This window comes from Artemia sp. Qi Xiang Cuo, chromosome 3, assembly GCF_049724085.1.
Source record: "Artemia sp. Qi Xiang Cuo chromosome 3, ASM4972408v1, whole genome shotgun sequence".
NCBI classification, from domain to species: domain Eukaryota; kingdom Metazoa; phylum Arthropoda; class Branchiopoda; order Anostraca; family Artemiidae; genus Artemia; species Artemia sp. Qi Xiang Cuo.
Genome location: NC_142796.1, coordinates 75,737,285 through 75,758,907, shown reverse-complemented (window position 1 = coordinate 75,758,907; position 21,623 = coordinate 75,737,285). Strand labels below are relative to the sequence as shown.

The following is a 21,623-nucleotide window of genomic DNA, read 5'->3' as shown; positions in this document are numbered from 1 at the left end:
AAAACTTTCTCCACAAAACAAGTTTATCAAAGAAAAGTAAAGAACTCTATTAAACAAAAACTGAGTAAAAATAAAATCAAATAATATACCAAGCGTGAAACTACCCCAAATCAGCATCGATAAATAAATGAAACCCAAAACGAACAGAAATTGCAATAATTAACCGAGTCAAACTCAAAACGAGCAGAAATTAACATAAGTTGGGCGCAAAACCCCTATGCCTTCCCAAGGCCAGAAAAAAATTTGCACTTTACTGAAAAAATACAAATGAATGTGCATTGTCACTTATACATATACTGATATTTAGTAATCAAAATATTAATATTATGTGATTTATTAAAGTTATATAAGTAAAAACATTTATATTGTCGGGATTTCCTCAAAAATCAGCTGTTGCAAGCGTGTGTTTTGCCCCTATCTGAAGTTTCTGAGTTGCCGTTAAAACAGAAAAACAATCACAAAGAGACAAGTGGCAAAGGATAGAAAAAGAAAAAGTAGCAAAGGATAGAAAAGGATAGAAATAGAAAAAGAACGTTATAACCTAATACCTGCTTTTATGATTCGATTCAAATCCAGCGCACCAATTTGTTTCTAAACTATTATATACTCATCCTATTTTATTCTTTTTCATTAGCATTAACCTAACTTCACTTTTTAGAAGTGTCCGTAAAATGCACCAGTAATTAAGCAATAAAAATAATTGATACACATTTTGTTCTGGCCTTGGGAAGGCATAGGGGTTTTGATCAAAACTTATGTTAATTTCTGCTCGTTTTGAGTTTGACTCGGTTAATTATTGTAATTTCTGTTCGTTTTGGGTTTCATTTATTTATCAATGCTGATTTGTGGTAGTTTCACGCTTGGTAGATTATTTGATTTTATTTTTGCTCATTTTTTGTTTAATAGAGTTCTTTACTTTTCTTTGAAAAACTTATTTTGTGGAAAAAGTTTTTTTAATTAATTCTAGTATAGAGTTTATTACCAGTGTAATGAACAGCGAAGACTGTCACTTGCTGCCAACACACCTTTTAGGGATTTCTTTGTAGGTTTTGCATTATATTTTGTAAATTTGCGCAAAATGAATAAATCTCCACACTGATATGTACCTATGTAGAGAGGGGACCATTTGACCCTTCCAGGCCTAGAGATTATTGCAATTTTCTCTATAATGTTGTAACTATGTTTGTTTACCTCTTCCAAAAATGCTGAGTTCTTACAAAGACAAATCTTTCTATATCTGTCTAAATTGTTGTACCTTCTCAATAGAAAGTTTACAAAAGAATAAAAAGACAATTAAAATTTGAAAGATTGATTGGTTTTATTAGCTTAGAGTGTGCTAGACTAGAATGAGACAATAACTGGGTCCTACTATGTTGGTCATACTCTTTTTAAATGCTTTAAAGGAACTAACTCTCTACTTAATAAAAATCCCATAAAATAGAATTATTACAAACTCCTCCATCAATATGAACATGGAAAAGGCTCTGTCTTGTTGTATATTGATTTTCCAGAAATATTTCAAACTTAATTTCAATCTGTCTGATTAGTAGGACGTCAGTTTTGTTGTATTTTAAAAGCTGGAGTATTTTAAAAAAAAATAACAAAGCATTAATTTATATCGTCAGTAATAGGCGGCTCTTCAAAAGAAAACATAATTGTAAGACATATGAAATAATCTGTAAAAATCTTTGTTCAAACCATAATATCAAAATTACGCTAGTATCAAGACATCAAAGAATATAATTTTATAAAAAAAAAAAAGCATTTAATTTTGACAAAGCTCTAATTAAGTCGCAATATAAAGCCCTTATCAATTATCAATTATAAGACAGATACCAATTAGGCTATATGTGTTCAACCATACGAACCTTATCTATCACGCCCATGTGTAGTTTTATTTTGGGTAGTATTGGTCTCTTACCAGTCTCTGGGAAGCTAATATACTTTTTTAGCTTTCCAGCGAGTTTGTTTCTTCAAATTGGAATTTATTTTTTTGTCGTCCCAAAGCAGAACTTATAAACTAGCTAAAAAATTGTATTTTGAGAATTAAAGGCGTATTCTCTCTTGTAAGAATTGGAAATTTACTGACTCCGACTGTACAGTGCATAATGAAAAATATTTGCTTTAGATATCCGTCATATTGCATCACCCTCTTCTTGAAAGAGCTAAAAATTACTGATTGGCTGAGAACTATTGTTGCTACCAATTCTTAGACCGTAGATTCCTTTTTAATACGACAGTCTAACTAGTTGGCTGAAAATAAGTCAAATGCCAAGTAAATTTCACAAATGACTTCTGAAGTTTGATATTATTAAGACCTAAAAATTTAAATATGAAAATATTATATTGTTATTCTGTTATATCTAAAGGCTCGCATATCTAAATTTTCTATTTGCCTAGTTTTATTTGCTTAGAAATAAGAAAAATGTTACAGGACGCACGAACTTAAACGAATTATTTGCCCTGGAACACTTGGACGTTTCCTGTCAAGAAGATTTGTGATTCGGAAAATTACGACTCCATCGCCTTCTAAATGCTTTCCAAACTTTCGATTTTCCAGGTTGTTTCTCGTGGAAATGAAATTGTAATAGAATTTTATGCCTCTCAAGATGGAAGAATGCACAAAGGCTTTCACATTACTGTTCACCAGCTCCTATCGAAAATAGATGAAACGACGTTAGGAAAAACTATTAAGAGCGAAAAGTAAGTATCAAATAAGGTAAATGTTCAGTAGACATAAAAATTCATCATTTGCTTAGATACTGTTTCGTTGTCCAAAGAGAAGGCGTCATAACATCTAACTGTCAGGAGGACTAACGTCAGGAGCACTGCAAAATCCGTCATAACATCAAGAAAAAAAATCCGTCAGAACCACTAACCGTCATAACATCTCAAATTTTAAAACTTTAGTTTTTTTGGGTTTAGGGGGGAAAGGTACCTAGGTTAGGTTACGTATTTAATATATGGCATGCTTTAACCCCCCCCCCCCCCTGATGTGCAAATATATAGCCAAAATTTGTTTCTAAACTATTATATACTTATTACTATTATATAAACTTATAATTTTTTTTAGATATTATGACAGTTAGTGGTTCTGACGGATTTTCCTTTTAGATACTATGACGTTTAGTGCTTGTGACGGTTAGTCGAAATGGTAGCACCCCTTGTCCAAATAGATATAAAATTCAATACAGTGTTTTTATATGTAATGTTAGTTAACATTATATAAGTTAGGTTAAGTTTGGATCTTCAAAAATTATAGAAAATACTAACTCAACATTTTACAGCGATCTGATTGAACTGAAATTTTGCATATTTATTGATTTCCATCGATAAATCATGATATTTAAACTATTAAATTATTATTTTATTCTAGCTATTGATTGGTACTTTTATGGCATGATCTTTTGTAATTTTGAGTCAAAAGTGAAATAACAATGTTAACAAAGAAAATGCTTTTAATCTCAAAAAGTCAAAACCATCTGCCCAAAATATTATTTAAAGACTAACACTAAAAATGCGAGTCGAAGAACTATTAAAACTTCTTGATAATCATGGTGATGTGGTTTTTATATTGACACTAACGGGTTCAGTGTTACAGATTGTCAATTATTATTGGATATAGTTCTTTAATATACAAAAGTATAAAATATATTCTCTATAATGGTTATTAATCTTCAAAAGTTACTCCAAGTTTGAACATTAATTCCTAAAGATTTCTCCGGAGACGGTGTAATCCCTCAGATAATCATGGTTACAGCTCTAGCTGCAACCTAGTAAAAGGCAAACCGCAGCAAATAGTAAGCAAAAATTAAAAAAGCGTTTTAAATTAGAAAAAAAAACAAGTCCACAAATGTTGTTAATCTGAAAGAAAAAATCCCAAGCAGCATAGGTATACCACTTTCGTTTCGTATTCCAAAAATATCATTACTGAATTTCTTTTGTTAAAGGTTCACGCAATGTCTTTTCAAGACATGGAAAAAAAGATAAAAAAAATTTTAAGTTCGGTTCAGAATCGCTAAAGTTATTATCTAAACTGCAAAATCTCTATGGCGTCCTAGCAATAATTCTAATGTTTTAATTCTAACTAGAAAAATACCTGAAAATTTTAAAATTAGTTTGTTTTTTTCTTTGATAAAAACAACTCGATACGTGATTAAGCTTACAAGTTTGAACCCTCAAAGATGAATTCAATGAATGAACAAGCCTTTACAGGATGTTTAATAGTAAATTAAACATCCTGACCCCAACCCCTTGCCACTTCGTGGTTGAAGAAGGGTTATTAAAAGGAGGACTAACTATTGCTATACTTATTTATTCATTTTCATTTTTTTATTTATTCATATTATTTATTTGACAATTTCACGGTAATATTCTCTCCATACGTAAGATTGTGCATCCAAAGAGGATGAAAGACAAACGAAAAAGTTCTGTAGGAGAATTCAGGTAATTCTTCCCAAAATCTTTGAAAGGAAAACAAACTTATTTTATCATACAATTTATCGTACCTACACAAGAAATGGTCTTTTTTTGAAATTTCGATTCATTTCTAAGTAATGAATGGCTTTTCTATAAAGGGACAGGTCAAATAACTCCCTAAGCCTAAAGGCACATTTCTGTTGAGCTTAGCAAAATTTTCCACAACCATGTCGTTATGCAAACCTGTCCGCTTCGTTAACCTTTTGTGTTGAAGCAATTCACCTGGAGCTACTTTCTTAGGTGCTAATAATTTTTTTTTTTTAAACAAAGAATTAAAAATCTATTTCTTCTCTTAAAAAAAAGAAACGAGACTGTGTTTTGATTTTTTTTTTCTCCACCCTAAACTTATTTTTCCCTTCAATATTTGTACAGCATCCTTGTTCCGCTCCCTAGATTGGAGGTGATTAGAAATTATATAAAAGAATAACTTTTCACAGAAACTAAGGAGCAAGATTAAAACTTAAAACGAACAGAAATTGTTCCGTCAAAAATAAAAAAGACCATCGCTGTGTCCTTTCGAAATTAAATTTTAATTAAAGAATTAAAAATCTATTTCTTCTCTAAAAAAAAACGAAATGATACTGTGTTTTGATTTTTTTTTTTTTTTTTTTTTTTTTTCTCCACTCTAAACTTATTTTTCCTTCAATTCTTGTACAGCTTCTTCGTTCTGCTCCCTAAATTGAAGGTGATTGGAAATTATATAAAAGAATAAGTTTTCACAGAAACTAAGGAGCAAGATTAAAACTTAAAACGAACAGAAACTGTTCCGTCAAAAATAAAAAAAGATCATCGCTGTGTCCTTTCTAAATTAAATTTTAATCAAAAAAGAGCAAAGATTAATTTAAAAAAACAAATTTTTCTGAGGGAAGTAAAGAGTGAAGTTGAAACTTCAAACAAACAATAATTATTACATCCCAGCCTATCTAACATATGTCAATAAAACCAGTGAAAATAAATCAACTGGTGACATTTCCCTATGTTTGTAGGATTACAGAAAACTACCACTTTACTGAAAACACAAAAGCCAATTTTCATATAAAACAAGAAAATTGATTCAGGACTCAAAAGTAAATGCGTAGTCTCACAACAACTAACTAATCTATAACGCTTTTCATAGTCTTATAGGAGCTGTGGTTTCAGTAACTTTCAGTACACAATTAAAATTATCGTAAAAACTTGGGCATACAAATAATATGTTTAAAGTCATTAAACAGCATACAAAATAACGGATTGATTTATCACGTAACATCTCGGTTTCACCTAGTATTCCTCGGAATGAAGAACATATCAACCGTAATATGAACTCTGGAAATCCAGTTAATTCTCTCTAAAAAAAACGAGAATTTCAAGTTTTGATACAAATTCTAAAGCGAGTCTGTAGTCTTAATACTAGCAAGATTCCTTCACTTCGAACTTGTCTATAAAATAAACATAAAATGTCCTTTTCAGGTCAAACACGACAGTCAATCATTGAACTGATCTCATTGTGCAGAATTGATGCCAAATTAGACGAAAAAAAGCAACAACCTAAAAATGCTTTACTTTTATACCGTTAAAAGTGTCCTTAAATGGTTTACATTTACCGTACCAAAGCTCCTATTTTGTTTTTTGTTTGAAGCACTAGTTTTCTGTAATCCTACAAACATAGGGAAAGATCATCAGTTGATTTATTGGCACTAGTTTAATTGACATATGTTAGGTAGGTTGTGAAGTAATAATTTTGGTCGTTTTAACTTTCAACTTCGCTCTTTACTTCCCTCGGAAAACCTTTGTTTTTTAAAATTAATATATATATTTATATATATATATTTATATATATATATATATATATATATATATATATATATATATATATATATATATATATATATATATATATATATATATATATATACCTATAGAAATGGCACCAATAGGATTATTAATTGCTAAAATCATTATTCTAGAAAACGTAAGTCAGCAATATATGTAAAAGAAAACTGTAAACAAATTTTCTTGAAGTTGTACCTTCATCTCTTTACCGCCAAGAGCCAAAAACCTAACGTCATAAAAATTAAAACTACTGTTTTTTTTATATAAGCTATCAATGGCTTCATAGATGACAAAAAGCAAAACAAAAATCCCAGGATGTTGGAACAAAGTCTAAGAATCATATTAGAGCTGAAAAAGGTCGTAATTTACATAATCGACTACCTTGAAAAAATGGCCATAGTAAAATTATATTCGGATTTCCTGGGAGGTTGAGAGTAGGAAAAACAATTAAAAAGGACATGGAAGGGGGAGCTGGTTGCTTTAAATCACTTTTAACAATTAAGAAGCACAATATCAGAGAAAATCAATAGTATTCACATGTAGATATGCAATGAATCTATAAAATCATGACACAAAAAAAATGTTTTGGTAAATGCCTTTAATATAATTCGCAATCGATGTTGTGCGCAAAGTTGTAAATCCGTTAAATACACGCTAGCATCCGGATACTTGCCCTCAGAATTCAAATAAGTTATAATAAGTTCTATTGTGTTAGTTGTGTTAGTTCTATTGTTCTATACGTGTTTGTTCCATTTTCCACAGTCACCTTCAAGGATATATCCGTCCTATTCGTCATTGGTATCCATCAGGCTATTCCACTGAAGCTTGGCTCATAGGAAAGCCATCAGAAAAGGTTTGGATTCAAGTTCATTATAAGGTGAAGGACGAGAAAATCCTCTCTGATCCCTACAGAAAAAAAGGAGAGACATGTAAAGAGAAATGGTCAATTTACGAAGCTGCCGAGATCGGGAAGGAGCTTATTGGTAGTCATTGCAGCCGTAATAGAGAAAATATCATTAAAAGCTATACGTCAAAGTCCAATCAACTTTTAATAGGTAAGATTTCATTTTTTTTAAGCAACGTGCACGTTTTCAAAGTTCAAATCTTAAAAATCCTTTTTCACAATGGAAAAAGGGTTTTGGCCATTATGATATTTTCGAACAGTTGGTGGTGATGAACTGTAAGTAAGGAGCCACCCGGCTCAATAGCAACCGAAACCCTAAAAACCAGAATGTTGATACCAATAGGTACACCAAAAGAATTATATTTTTATGCTGATTTCAAATATATAAGTGTCATCAGCTTTTTATTTACCTGTCAAAAGCTATGAACCTGAGAAAAATTGCCTTATTTTCGAAAGAAAGGGAGAAACACCCCTAAAAGTCAAATAATGCTAATGAAAATAACCATCAGATTCAGCCTATCAGAGAACACTACTGAAGAGGTTTCAAGCTCATTTCTGCAAAAATGTGGAATTTTGTATTTTTTGCCAGAAGAAAGATCACGGATGCGTGTTAGTTTGATTTCTTTTCTTCCCAGGGGTGATCGTATCGACCCAGTGGTCCTAGAATATCGCAAGAGGGCTTATTCGAACGTAAATTAAAAGTTCTAGTGCCCCTTTTAAGTGACGAAAAATAAAGGGTAATTAGGCCCCCTCCCACCCTCATTTTCCCCCAAAGTCACCCGATCAAAATTTTGAGATAGCAATTTTGTTCAACATAGTCGAAAAATCTAATAACTATGTCTTTGAGGATAACTTAATCCCCCACATTCCCCGGGGAAAGGCTGCAAACTATGAACTTTGCCCATTGTTTACATATAGTATTGGTTATCGTGAAGTTTACAGACGTTTTCAGGGGGGATTTTTTCTGGCGGGGGGTGGGGTGAGTCAGGGGGAGGAGGTTACGTGGGAGGATCTTTCTATGGAGGAATTTTTCATGGGGGAAGGGAATTTTCTATGAAGGGGGCATTGGATTTCCCAGCATTTTTTAAAGAACGATAAGAAACTAAATAAAAAATAAGTTTTTTCACCTGAAATTACAATTAAACTTAAAAATTGAAACGAACAGTAATTGTTACGTATATGAGGGGGTTCGCCCCCTAGCAATTACCTCGCTCTTTACGCCGAAGTTTTTTTAGTACTTTCAAAAGAGCTATATATTTTAATTAAACACCCTTGGTCATTAAGGGGTTATTCGTAAAAACTGGAACAGAATTCGAACTTTAGCGTAAAGAACGAGGTATTTACGAGGGGGCGAACCCCTTCATATACGTAATAGTTTCTGTTTGTTTTAAGTTTTAATGTTGCTCCTTACTTTCAGTTGAAAAAGCTTGTTTTTTTTATTAAATTTTGTAAACCAGGATGAATGCTTGCACTTGCTTATGTAAACCTCTATTTAAGTTCTTTCTATATGCCCTTTTATATTGGCAGATGTAATGGTTTCCGTAAATTCCAAAGATAGACGATAAACGTTGGTACATGGTCTTTATTAAATAACGTGAGAATAACAATAGAGAAAATAAGGTAGCACAAGAACAACTAGCTACGACGAAGGCGAGAGATGGACTCCCTTTAGGAATGAGCCAAGAATGTAACTTTCCTGGAACGGAAGTTCCAGCTATTGGTTGTTCAACCATGCCTGGGAACGGACCCCTTTCCCACGACTAGCTTTAGTCCCAAGAGCCCCCCTGGACTGTTCTCGTTGACATATACATGGCGAAATCTCTAAGATACGAGACACCGGAAAAAGCCTTCTCGAATTTACGTTACAAATACTTTACAGATTCTCCCCCCTGTTTTAAGTTAAATTTCCCAAATTTGGCTTATCCCCTTATCATTAAACCCTCAAACTTTAATTGAATTCAAAACATTCAACACCCTTCCCAAATTATTCACTTCTCACTTACTAACATTCTTCAGCATAAACTAGTAAAGAATTACATAATATAAACACTACACAATACTTGCATAAGTAAAAATTTATATAGTATAAACGAACCACACCAATAACAGTAGTCGGAAACTGGATATTTTAACACTTCATTTTTCTTTGTATACTTTAAAATAGACTTGTTCCCCATACCCCTGAATTTGATGAGGACAAGGAAAGTTGGGATTATGTATAAACTTTGAATTAGGGCAAAAGGAATGACCGGGAAAGGCTAATTAATTCTGAAAATACCAGCGACAAATAAATGAAATTGCAGAAACTCTAAAAATCATACCATGCAGCAATGACGTTAAGATATTATTCCCAATAAAATCCTCGGGGTTTTATTGCTGCGGAACGCCTCGGCTTAGACCTATTTGGTTTTTCTCTACTAACTTGTGGTTCGACAAATGGCAGTACTACTGTTGATATCTCTACATAACTATTAGCGCTACGCATTAAAACCATCCCGTGAGGCATCAACCTCATCTCGCGAGATATTACAACCAGCTCCCTCTCCCTGGGTAGCCAAACCGCCCTGCGAGGCATCAGTACCATCTCGCAGTGCAACAAAAAAAACCATCCCGTGAGGCATCAGCATCATCCCACGGGACCTCAAAACCAGCTCCCTTTGCCTGGTTAGCCAAACCGCCCTGCGAGGAATCAGTACCATCTCGCAGTGCAACAAAAAAACCATCCCGTGAGGCATCAGTACCATCCCACGGGACCTTAAAACCAGCTCCCTTTTCCTGGGTAGCCAAACCGCCCTGCAAGGAATCAGTACCATCTCGCAATGCAACAAAAAAAACCATCCCGTGAGGCATCAGTATCATCCCACGGGACCTAAAAACCAGCTCCCTTTTCCTGGGTAGCCAAACCACCCTGCGAGGAATCAGTACCATCTCGCAGTGCAACAAAAAAAACCATCCCGTGAGGCATCAGTACCATCCCACGGGACCTCAAAACCAGCTCCCTTTTCCTGGGTAGCCAAACCGCCCTGCGAGGAATCAGTACCATCTCGCAGTGCCTTCTCATTATCATTGAGTCCAAATTTCACCCTCGTCAGCGCAGAAAGAAATTCATCGGAAAAAAAAGACGTGTCTCCTTTCCCCACTATCTGTTCCATCTGTTCATATTGTATTGCAACCTTTTACGCATCACCTAAACAAAAAAAAATTTCGGCACTATTATTTAACAAAGACCGTTTTTAGGACGGTCTGATCCACTCCTTGAATAAATTTAAAGCAAATCTTCCAATAACAACACCATCATCCCTGGCTTCTAAGGACACCCTCCATGACCTTCCTAATTTTTGCATCCTTCTATAGAATAGATATACCCTTTCATCCTTAAATTGAGCCACGCCTACAAAATCTCCAACCATTTTGCCTACTATTTTGCATGGGGTATATACTACAAGTAATCCACCTTTTAAACTTGACAAATTTATAATAGTGGGATCCAGATTCCCAAAAAAGGAGCGAAACAAACCATGGGCCAAAAATGACTCAAAGCTTTTGAATCAGACCAATTTAACAACAACTGAAATTTTTGTAACTTTGCAACAAACTCAATTTTTGTAACTTTGTAACAAATTTTGTAACAAACTTAATTATTTTTCCATTTTCTGACTTTGTGAATGGCGTTATTACTAAAAAAAGGGGTCAATTAGCGATCCTATTACTTGGGACTGTTGAGGCTGTTCTATTGGAGGATTAATTGGGGTGGTGCTCAGGGGAGTTGGAGGGTTTGTTGGGACCCATGTCTTGATCTTTTGAAGGTAATCATAAAGTTCATATTGATCAAAATCAGGATCATTTGAGTCAAATAAAAGAGGTGGAACTATGCCATTTATCCTTCACTGTCTTACAAAATCAAAAGCAACCATTTTGTTATATCCAGTTTCCGCAATATCAAGTATAGGAATAAAAACTGACATATTGAGATCAAAATTTGAAAAATCAATTACTCTAAAAATTTAAATGTTGGTTTTAAAGACAATTCTTTAATTACGGACGCTAGACTTTGGGCAATTAACTTCACTTCTAACAACAAGGGTCTAATAGAATTTACTGGGTTGGTTAACCGCGTTAAATCACTTACGAAAGGTCGTTTGTCTTACATCCAATTGCAGTTGGTCTCAATTAAATCACTAGCGTCAAATGGAGTCACAATTGAGAATTAATTTTCGATTATCGAATTCACAATGTTAAATTTTGTTTGGAAACTGTCAAATGTGGATCACAGGTCGAATGTATAAAATCAGGGAAAAAAAAACACCTAACTTAAAATGGATAAGTGAAGGTAGAAATCAACCGAAGACTTTCAGTTGTAGAAATTGGAATTATTATGTAGAAGCTATCGCGAGGAAATCCATATTGGGCATTGTGTAACAGCCTATTTCAAAATGTTCATTTAAAAGAAAATGTTTCTCAAGAAGGCGCTTTGAATAGAAAAAAGTTCAATACCTCGTAACATTTCGATGCCTTTTTATCAGTCTTTTGTAGTATTTGCCGTTCAATATCACAAGCAATTTTGGTAGCGGGCGAAATAGCTCTTCAATATGTTGCCAGTATGTAGCGTAAGATGTCGTAAGTACTTACAACGGTCACTCAAATGTCACTTGGAGGTTTTCCCCTAGTGGTATATGCTCCACTAATCTTAACCGCTGCCACCACTCTGTAAACCTCTATTTAAGTTCTTTCTATATGCCCTTTTTATATTGGCAGATGTAATGGTTTCCGTAAATTCCAAAGATAGACGATAAACGTTGGTACATGGTCTTTATTAAATAACGTGAGGATACACATAGAGAAAATAAGGTAGCACAAGAACAACTAGCTACGATGGAGGCGAAAGATGGACTGCCTTTAGAAAATGAGCCAAGAATGTAACTTTCCTGGAACGGAAGTTCCAGCTATTGGTTGTTCAACCATGCCTGGGAACGAACCCCTTTCCCACGACTAGCTTTAGTCCCAAAAGCCCCCCTGGACTGTTCTCGTTGACATATACATGGCCAAATCTCTAAGAAACGAGACACCGGAAAAAGCCTTCTCGAATTTACGTTCCAAATACTTTACACTTAGTTACTTGCTCTGTGTACCATGTTAAAAGTTAAAATGTGTTCCATCATAAACCACAACGGGAAATTGCAGCTTACTCTAAAAGCCTTTACAGTCGTATGTCACAGTCGTAAGTTGTCGCAGTCGTAGTCACAACCAGTGATTTTACCCGAAATTCCACCTCAATACCCTTAGCCTTTTCAGATAGGCTACACCCACGATCAAACATTACCCTCTTTCCCAATGATAAATCCTGCGTGTAGAGAATAAAAAACCTGCATATTTTATATTCCCTTCACAGAGGGATCTAGGGACATGAAATCCCCTGAAGCATAGCTAGTATGCATTGTGACTATTTTGAATAAAATGGCATTTTAATTTTTCTATCTGTGCTAACGGGTGCATCTAAGAGCACAAGAGGGGGGGGGGGGGTTGGCCTTCATTCCTTTTTCAAAATTCTTCTCAACTTGCCTTTGAAATCTCAACTTCATACCCTTAGCCGTTCCTTAGATATTACTGTTGTGTCCTTTTGAAACTCTCCTGCATATGGTGTGGTTTGGTTTTGTTTGACATCACCCTCGACATTTTCAAAAAAAAAAATCCTGCATACCCATAGCTTTGTCGGAAACTCCAGATCAGAAATGCCGCCGTTTGCCAATAAGCCACCTTATTTAGAAACAATTAGCAACTTTTATAACTTACAACACTTATCTCAGGGGCTGTGGGGAGTCATGAAATCTGTGGATGTATTGCTATTTGACTTTTCAACTATTTGAACAAGGTGGCCATTCCAAAATTTTGATCTGATGTATTTGGGAGAAGGGTAGCCAAGAAAGGTATAGGAGGAGGACTTGCTGTCCGCTAACCATTCCTCAACATGACTTGAAAGCTTAAACTTAACACCCTCGGCCGCTCTAAAGATATTGTAGGTACGCCCTTTTAACAAACTAGATACGTATAATGTCTTTTGATTTGGTTTAACAGGCTTCATATTATTCCCCGACCTTAATACCATTAGCCTTTTAGAACGCACGCAGAATCAAAAATTCCTTCAAAATGCCCATGGAGGGCATTTCATTCTTGGAGGCATAGTTAAAGTACGTTTTAGTTACTTTGACCAAAATTGCTTTTCCAAAAAAATAATAAGTGTTGGAGGGAGGGGGCATCTAAAAAGGGCAAGGGGCTGGTTGCCCTTCAATCTCTCTTCACTATTCCCCACACTATACCATGAAAGTTTCAACTTAATATTCTAAGCTTTTTCTTAGCTATTGCTAATACGCCCTTTTGACAACCAGCATACCCATGGTGATTTGATAGTTTTCGGAATCCCTCTCGAAAGCTATGGGGGGGGGGGCCCTGAATCCCCTTAAGGCATAGCCGTTTGGCTTTTAGACTATTTTGAACAAGATGGCAATTTAAAATATCTGATCGAATGTTATTTTGGAGGGAGGGCAGAAAAAAGGCACGGGAGGGGGGTTGGCACCCCCCTTCCACTTTTAAACGTCCACCTTAACATGTTCGAAAGTTTCAACTTAATATTCTCAGCCATTCTTAAGATATTGCAGATCTACCTTTTTGATCAACTTGATGCACATAGTAGCTTTTGATTTAGTTTAACATACCCCAATACATTATCCAAAGTTTCACTTTAATAACCTTAGCCTTCTTGGACACACGCAGAATGAAACATTTTCCCTTTTACTAATGATAAATCTTGCATGTAAACAATGGGAAAATTGTTTACACAGCCCCTTGCCTCTGGGCTGTGAGGGGGGGGGGGAGCACTGCATTCTGAAGGCTTGGCTCTCTTAGACCTATTGAATAGCTTATAAAAATTTCAAAATTCCGATAAGTCTTGAGGACAGGGGGCTCGTGAAAAGGGCAAGGAGAGGTGAAGGTTAGTTGTCCTCCAATCACTCTTCAACATACCTTGAAAGTTCCAGCTTAATACCGTTAGTTGTTCCTAGGATATCGTTGATATTTTCTCTTGACAACCAACAAGGACACAGTCTGTTGATTGTATTCGACATCCCACCTAATAATTTCTTAAAGTTTCATCTTAATACATTAAGCATTTTTGGAAATTCACGATCAAACATTCCTTCTTTTCCCAATAAAACCCTTGAATGTTAATAATGGGCAGCTTGCGTAACTTACAGCCGTCTCTCTGGGGAGTCTGGGAAGTTTTATCATCCCCGGAGGCATAGTCATTTGACCTTTTGACTACAATGAACGAAATGGCTATCTTAAAATTTTGATCTAATCCTATGGAGGAATAAGGGTGTGGGAGGGGGCAGTTTGCCCTCCGATCACTTTTTACTCTTATAAAAGGTACTGGAACCGTCGATTCCTAATCGAATGAGCCTCCTTTTAAGTTTATATGACCACCCCTTCCGTATGAAGTGTCTCTGGAAAAAAATTATAATAAATAAATAATAATTCATAGAAGCCTTATGGCCCTTTATTATACGCAACACTAGAGCGTTGTCTCTGATTTCCTCTTGTGTCAATGGATGTTTATTTTATTTTTTATTTTTTTAATGGTTAAACTCGTGATACCATAATTTTTATGTGTGGCACTGATCTTGGTAATTCAATAATTGACTACAGGGGGTGAGGAGGCTTAACCCTCGTGCAAAATTCCGAAAGTTTGACATAATTTCTTCAGTTTATTATCTTTCCCGTGTTATTAATTTTTTTTTAGTTTGTCTCAACTAAAAAAGACGTGGGTGCACACGCTTGCAAAGTTCATCTTATATATATATATATATATATATATATATATATATATATATATATATATATATACATTTTTAACCTGGTTTTAAATCCCTAAATATTAAGGTTATTTTTCTGTTGGCAATTATTCAGGCTATTTGAATTATAGTAAGTTTCCCAGACTCCTCTTCCAATACATTGGAGGTTTGCTTGAGTCATCTTGATTGAACTCTACATGTATATTTGAATATGGGCCATTTATGTTCTAGCAGCATTCACTTTAATCAAGTTTCGCATCAAAATCCAATCCTGTGAAGCACACAAATAAGCACTTAGTTCATAAATAAAGTGAAAATACATAACCTATATAATCAACGGGCAAAATTTTTAAATAAGACAACACTGAATAATATTCCGGCTTCATTTCTAGATACCAATTTCAACAGAAACACAAGAAAAGAAAATAGAAATACTGAACTAAACAGCTTAAAAATACAAGCAAATTACTTAAAGGAATATAAAAACACTAAGCAAAAAAAAAAAAAAAAATCAAATTTAACTGGAGTTTAATAGCATGATGGTGTGAAAGGTTGACTATCGTCTTCTGCTACAAGGTTATTTGAAAAGAAAGCACTAATAGAATCCAATCAAACATGCGCTTGCTTCGTCTTTGTCTATTTCAGGTTGTAAAAATAGTTGCTATTTCTAAAACTTGTTGGGCCATAGCCTATGTTACACCCAGCTCATAAGGCTTTGGGAGAATATTGCTTCCAATGAATTCAAAAGGCCTTGTGTGACCTTAAAGGACAAGTTCTACTAGCATTTAGTGAGTAAGCTACGGAGAGGTGTGCGAATTTGCTACTCAGACTAAACACAGATGTGGTCCTTCTTAGCTGTTAGAGCACATGTTATCTCTAAAGGGCTAGGCACACGTAGCTGATTTCGGGAGCCGATTTCAGCAAGGGTGTATTCCACGTCGAGTGATTATAATTAATGATGCTAAGAGGCGGGGCTTAGTGACGTTTTTCGGTGATTAATCATCATTAATTACGATTAATTTACGATAAACATTAAATACGATTAATTACATGCCTAAAGCTCTAAAACCCTAGTACATTCATTGTCTAGAACATAATTAACGATGATTAATCACCGAAAAATCGTCACTAAGCCCCGTTTCTTACCATCATTAATTAGAATCACTCGACGTGGAATACACCCTTGCTGAAATCGGTTCCAGAAATCAGCTACGTGTGCCGAGCCCTTGATTGCATACTTAAATACTATTCTTCGTTGTATCAAGTGCATTTTAGCCAATAAAAATTACAAAACTGTCATTTAGCTTAGATTTTGACCATCGTAAGCTGTGAAAAAATTGAATCAATAATGTTGCAAAAGCTAAGGCTTTTGCTATGCTCAACGATATAAGAGCTGAAAGACACTGTTCTACTGTTCAAAGACTAATCATGAAAAGATAATAAATTTTGTGAAAGCAAATGGTCACAGTTTTTTTCCATTTAGAAAGTGCAGAAACTATCTATGATATGACGGTGACAGGTGTTGTTAGAAGTAATTTTTCTTCCGTCCTGTCTCTTTGGGCATTAAAAGACTTTTTTCAACGTGACAATGCTTGAAAATAGCATTGCCCGATTTTTAATATGTGAATGTGTCCTTCAAGATATGACGACAACTTAAAATATCAAGAGAAGGAAACAAATAAAGTAATAAAAAATGTACCTTTTTTTGATAAAGATGAATCTGAAAAAGGAGTAAACCACACTTTTTGTTGATATTATTCCGAACTTTCTCTGAATCGTACCTTTACGTGACCTTCCAGTTCCTACAAAAATCCCCACATACCGAAAAAATAATCTCAGAACTGCCGAGATTAGACAAGGTCTTAAATAGTAAATACAAATTTGGACAAAAAAAAAAAAAATCACCAACACAGAATAGCATTTCATTGAAAAAGGACAACATGTTATCACACAGGGATTAGTGAGATAAATCACTTGCCAATGCAGGATTTGGCGCTTTGAATCCGTAATCCATTGGTTCTTGTGCATTACTTAAGTAAAAAAAAAAGTTTTTTTCAACTAAAAGTAAGGAACAGCATTGAAACTTAAAAAGAACAGAAATTATTATGTTTATGAGGGGTTGCCCCCTCCTCAAAGTCTCGCTCTTTACGCAAAAGTTTGACTCTTTGTTCCAATTATTTAAGAATAAATATTAAAATAATTAGCTTTTTTAAGTTCTAAATAGAACTTTGGCGGAAAGAGCGAGGTATTGAGGAGAGGCAACCCCCTGATATACGTAATGATTTCTGTTGGTTTTAAGTTTTAATGTTGCTTCTTACTTTCAGTTGAAAACTTTTTTTATATAATTTCTTATCGATTTTTAGATAATGCCGGGAAATCTGGCTCCCCTCCATGGAAAATTCCCCCCTTTCACAAAAATTCCTCAATAGAAAGATCTTCCAACGTAATACCCCCTACTAGAAAAATCTAACTGAAAAATATCTCTATACTTCCGAATAACCAATACTATATGTAAACAATGGGAAAAGTTCACAGCTTGCAGCCCTTCCAAGGAATGTGTTGGGGGCCAAGTCATTCTCAAAGACATAGTTACTAGATCTTTCACCTATGCTGAACCAAATGACCATCTCAAAATTTCGATCAGGTGACTTTGGGGAAAAAGGGCGTGGGAGGAGGACTAGGTGCCCTCCAAAATTTTTGGTTACGTAAAAAGGGCACTAGAACTTTTGATTTCTGATAGAGAGAGTCCTCTCCGGACCCTGTAGGATCACTAGTTCGATACGATCACATCTGAAAAACAAATAAAAAAATAAATAAAAAAATAAACACGCATCCGTGATCATTCTTCTGGCAAAAAATTCTATATTTTTGTATATAGGAGCTTGAAACCTCCGCAGTACGGTTCTCTGATGTGCTGAATCTGATGGTGTGATTTCCATTAAGATCACTTGATGTTTTGGGGGTATTTCCTCCCTTTTTTTGAACATTGGACAAAGTTTCACAGGCTCGTAACTTTTGGTGGGTAACATTAAACTGGATGAGTTTTATATATTTTGAATAAGCATCAAAATTTGATTCTTTTGATGTATATATTGTTAGAAGACTCTGTTTCTTAAAGTTTCGGTTACTATTGACCCGTATCTCTCCTTTCTTACATTTCGGTACCACGAGCTGTTTGGTAACAGGGCAGACCAGGTTATCAATAACTCATTATCCCGAAAATATATTAATAACGTAAATATAAGAAATTTCTACTGAAATGGACTGGTAAAGCTATTTTATGAAGAACGCTATCCAGATTTTGAAAATTCAAATTAGAAAATTTAACATAAGAAAAAAATAAAATTGAAGCCAAAAAAAACTGAATGTGTGAAAAAAGCTAATTAATAGCAGTGAATAGTTTTAGTATTCGGCTGTTATGATGCTGTCTAGTCAAAACTTGATTTTTTCACCTCATTGACAAGTTACTTGGATTTAAAACTTCTTTGATGGAAAGCGAAATTATCAAAAAATTTGGGAAAACCAAGAGAACCAGGGTGATTTTCACCCAGTCGACAAAAAGTGAATGAAGAAAAAAGACAAAACCAAGTATTTTGCCAAGGACCTCTGCTAGCCGTCCTACCTTTACTCAAACAAGAAAAAAACTAATCTTTTGAAGTAATTAAATAAAAAAACAAGTTTTTTTAACTGAAAGTAAGGAGCGACATTAAACCTTAAAACGAACAGAAATTATTCCGTATATGAAAGAGGCTGTCCCCTCCTCAACGCCTCGCTCTTTACGCTAAAGTTTTTCATTGTTTAAAAAAAATAGAATTGTGAGAAAGTCAAACTTTAGCGTAAAGAGCGAGGCGTTGAGGAGGGGACAGGCTCTTTCATATACGGAATAATTTCTGTTCGTTTTAAGTTTTAATGTCGCTCCTTACTTTCAGTTAAAAAACTTGTTTTTTTTATTTAATTTTTGAACGTTTTTGAAAAAATTCAGGTTTTGATCTTGGCTCACCGTACATGAATAATTAAAAGAAAATTTACATATTAATTTGACTTTTATTTGGTTAAATGGCTTTCTCGAAACTTGTTTAATTTTATTTACGAACGTTTTCATTAGTAATAAATATACGTAACTTACAAATTAACTTACGTAACGAATTCTATATTTATATATTTTTAATACGTCTATTAGGGGGTTCGCCCCCTAGTTAACACCTTGTTCTTTAAGTGAACTTTTGAATTTTGTTCTAACTCTTTAAAAATGACCACTTAATCACAAAGGCCGTTCAGTAGAATAAATAGCTCTTATGAAAGTACTATAAAGTCTTTGGCTTAAAGAGCGAGGTATTGACTAGGGGGTGAACCCAATTATATATGTAATATTTTCTGTTCATTTAAAATTTTGATGTTGCTGCTGTTGCAGTTGAAAAACCTGTATTTTTTATATTTAATTTCTGATCTTTTTTTAAATAGTGCTGGGAAGTCCGGCGTCCCCTTCATAGCAATTTCTCTTCCCCCATGAAAACTTCCTTCATGGAAAGATCCTCCCACATAACCCCCGACCCACCTCCCCACTACCAGGAAAAATCTCCCCTGAAAACGCCTTTATACTAGTAGAATGCTAATATTGAATTCTAGCAGACTATGTTCCTTCCGGTGCTATTTGGGGGGGGGGGATTACGTTCCATGGGCACCTTTCCAAGGCAGATTACCAGACTGGTTATTTGGCAGTGTATAAAGTGGTCAAACATGTTTTGAGAGTATGTTCATAATTATATAATTTAAGCAGACAGGTTTTTGAGTCAACATCCGTTTTTTAGGAGCCATTCAGAGAGCGGAGGTTACTCCATATACGATAACTTGATTTGTGGTTGGGATTTGAATAAAAGGAATGGTTTTCTTTCAGCTTTTCAAAGAGAGTGAGTATCCTCTCACACCTAAGTTCCTTGGCACCTTTTCAGAGCATGTACTTATGCAACATGATTAAACACGCTTTTACAATCGGAATTCATTGATTGACATTTGCAAAAAAGGGGTAATTAGTGATTGGATAATTTTTTAACATGAAATCTCTGAATAAAATATTTTTGGAGCATGTACTTGACGATGGAAAAAAGGGTTAAGGTGATTAGAAATTACAAGCAAGGATTTCCCCACTGGTTCATGGCAGTAAGCTACGCATATCAAGTTAAAAGTTTGACAGAATGTGGTATTTGAGGTGGAACTTGAACTAAATCAAGCATGTGGATATTCGCTATATTTAAGTGCCCTTTTTAAAAGTCGAAAGTGGTTTGAGGTCAACTAATCCCCGTTTTCAGACCTACGTTTTTTAGATTTTCGCGGGTGTTTGGTTCCCGGGGTTTATTATTTGAGAAGTTAACTTTAGTATTTCGTGACTTGACGTACCTGAAATCATGAATTATAATAGTTAATTAGCTGTTTGGGTTTTCATACCTAGTTTTTTAGATTTTCGTGGGTGTTAGGTTCCTGGGGGTTATTATTTGAGAAGTTAACTTTAGTATTTCGTGGTTTGACTTGCCTGAAATCATGAATTAGAATAGTTAATTGGCTGTTTGGGGATTTTCAGACCTAGGTTTTTTAGGTTTTCGTGTGTGTTTGACTCCTGGGATTTATTATTTGAGAAGTTAACTTTAGTATTTTGTGGTTTTACATGCCTGAAATCATGAATTAGAATAGTTAATTAGCTGTTTAGGGTTTTCAGACCTAGGTTTTTTAGATTTTCGTGGGTGTTTGGTTCCCGGGGTCTATTATTTGAGAAGTTAACTTTAGTATTTCGTGATTTGACGTGCCTGAAATCATGAATTAGAATAGTTAATTAGCTGTTTGGGTTTTCAGACCTAGTTCTTTAGATTTTCGTGGGTATTAGGTTCCTGGGGTTTATTATTTGAGAAGTTGACTTTAGTATTTCATGGTTTGACTTGCCTGAAATCATGAATCAGAATATTTAATTGGATGTTTGGGGATTTTCTGACCTAGGTTTTTTAGGTTTTCGTGTGTCTTTGTCTCCTGGGGTTTACTATTTGAGAAGTTAACTTTAGAATTTTGCGGTTTAACGTGCCTGAAATCATTAATTAGATTAGTTAATTAACTGTTTATGGTTTTTAGACCTAGTTTTTTTAGATTTTCGTGGGTATTTGTTTCCTAGAGTTTATTATTTGAGAAGTTAACTTTAATATTTCGTGTTTTGACGTGCCTTAAATAATGAATTAGAATATTTAATTAGCTGTTGTTTGAGTTTTCAAACCTAGTTTTTTAGATTTTCGTGGGTGTTAGGTTCCTGGGGTTTATTATTTGAGAAGTTAACTTTAGTATTTCGTGGTTTGACTTGCCTGAAATCATGAATTAGAATATTTAATGGACTGTTTGGGGATTTTCAGAGCTAGGTTTTTTTAGGTTTTTGTGTGTGTTTGACTCCTGGGGTTTATTATTTGAGAAGTTAACTTTAGTATTTTGTGGTTTTACGTGCCTGAAATCATAAATTAGAATAGTTAATTAGCTCTTTAGGGTTTTCAGACCTAGGTTTTTTAGATTTTCGTGGGTGTTTGTTTCCTGGAGTTTATTATTTGAGAAGTTAA

At 34.5% G+C, this 21,623-nt stretch overlaps 1 protein-coding gene across 1 annotated transcript in view; it reads left to right on the top strand.

The window, feature by feature from the left end:
- Positions 1 to 21,623, top strand: part of LOC148954536 (uncharacterized) — a 149,988-nt gene that overhangs the window by 47,118 nt on the left and 81,247 nt on the right. Inside the window, exons 4-5 of the mRNA XM_089087137.1 lie at positions 2,561 to 2,703; positions 7,054 to 7,346. Of these exons, the coding sequence (XP_088943263.1) occupies positions 2,561 to 2,703; positions 7,054 to 7,346 (436 nt within the window). The remainder of the gene's footprint in view (positions 1 to 2,560; positions 2,704 to 7,053; positions 7,347 to 21,623) is intronic.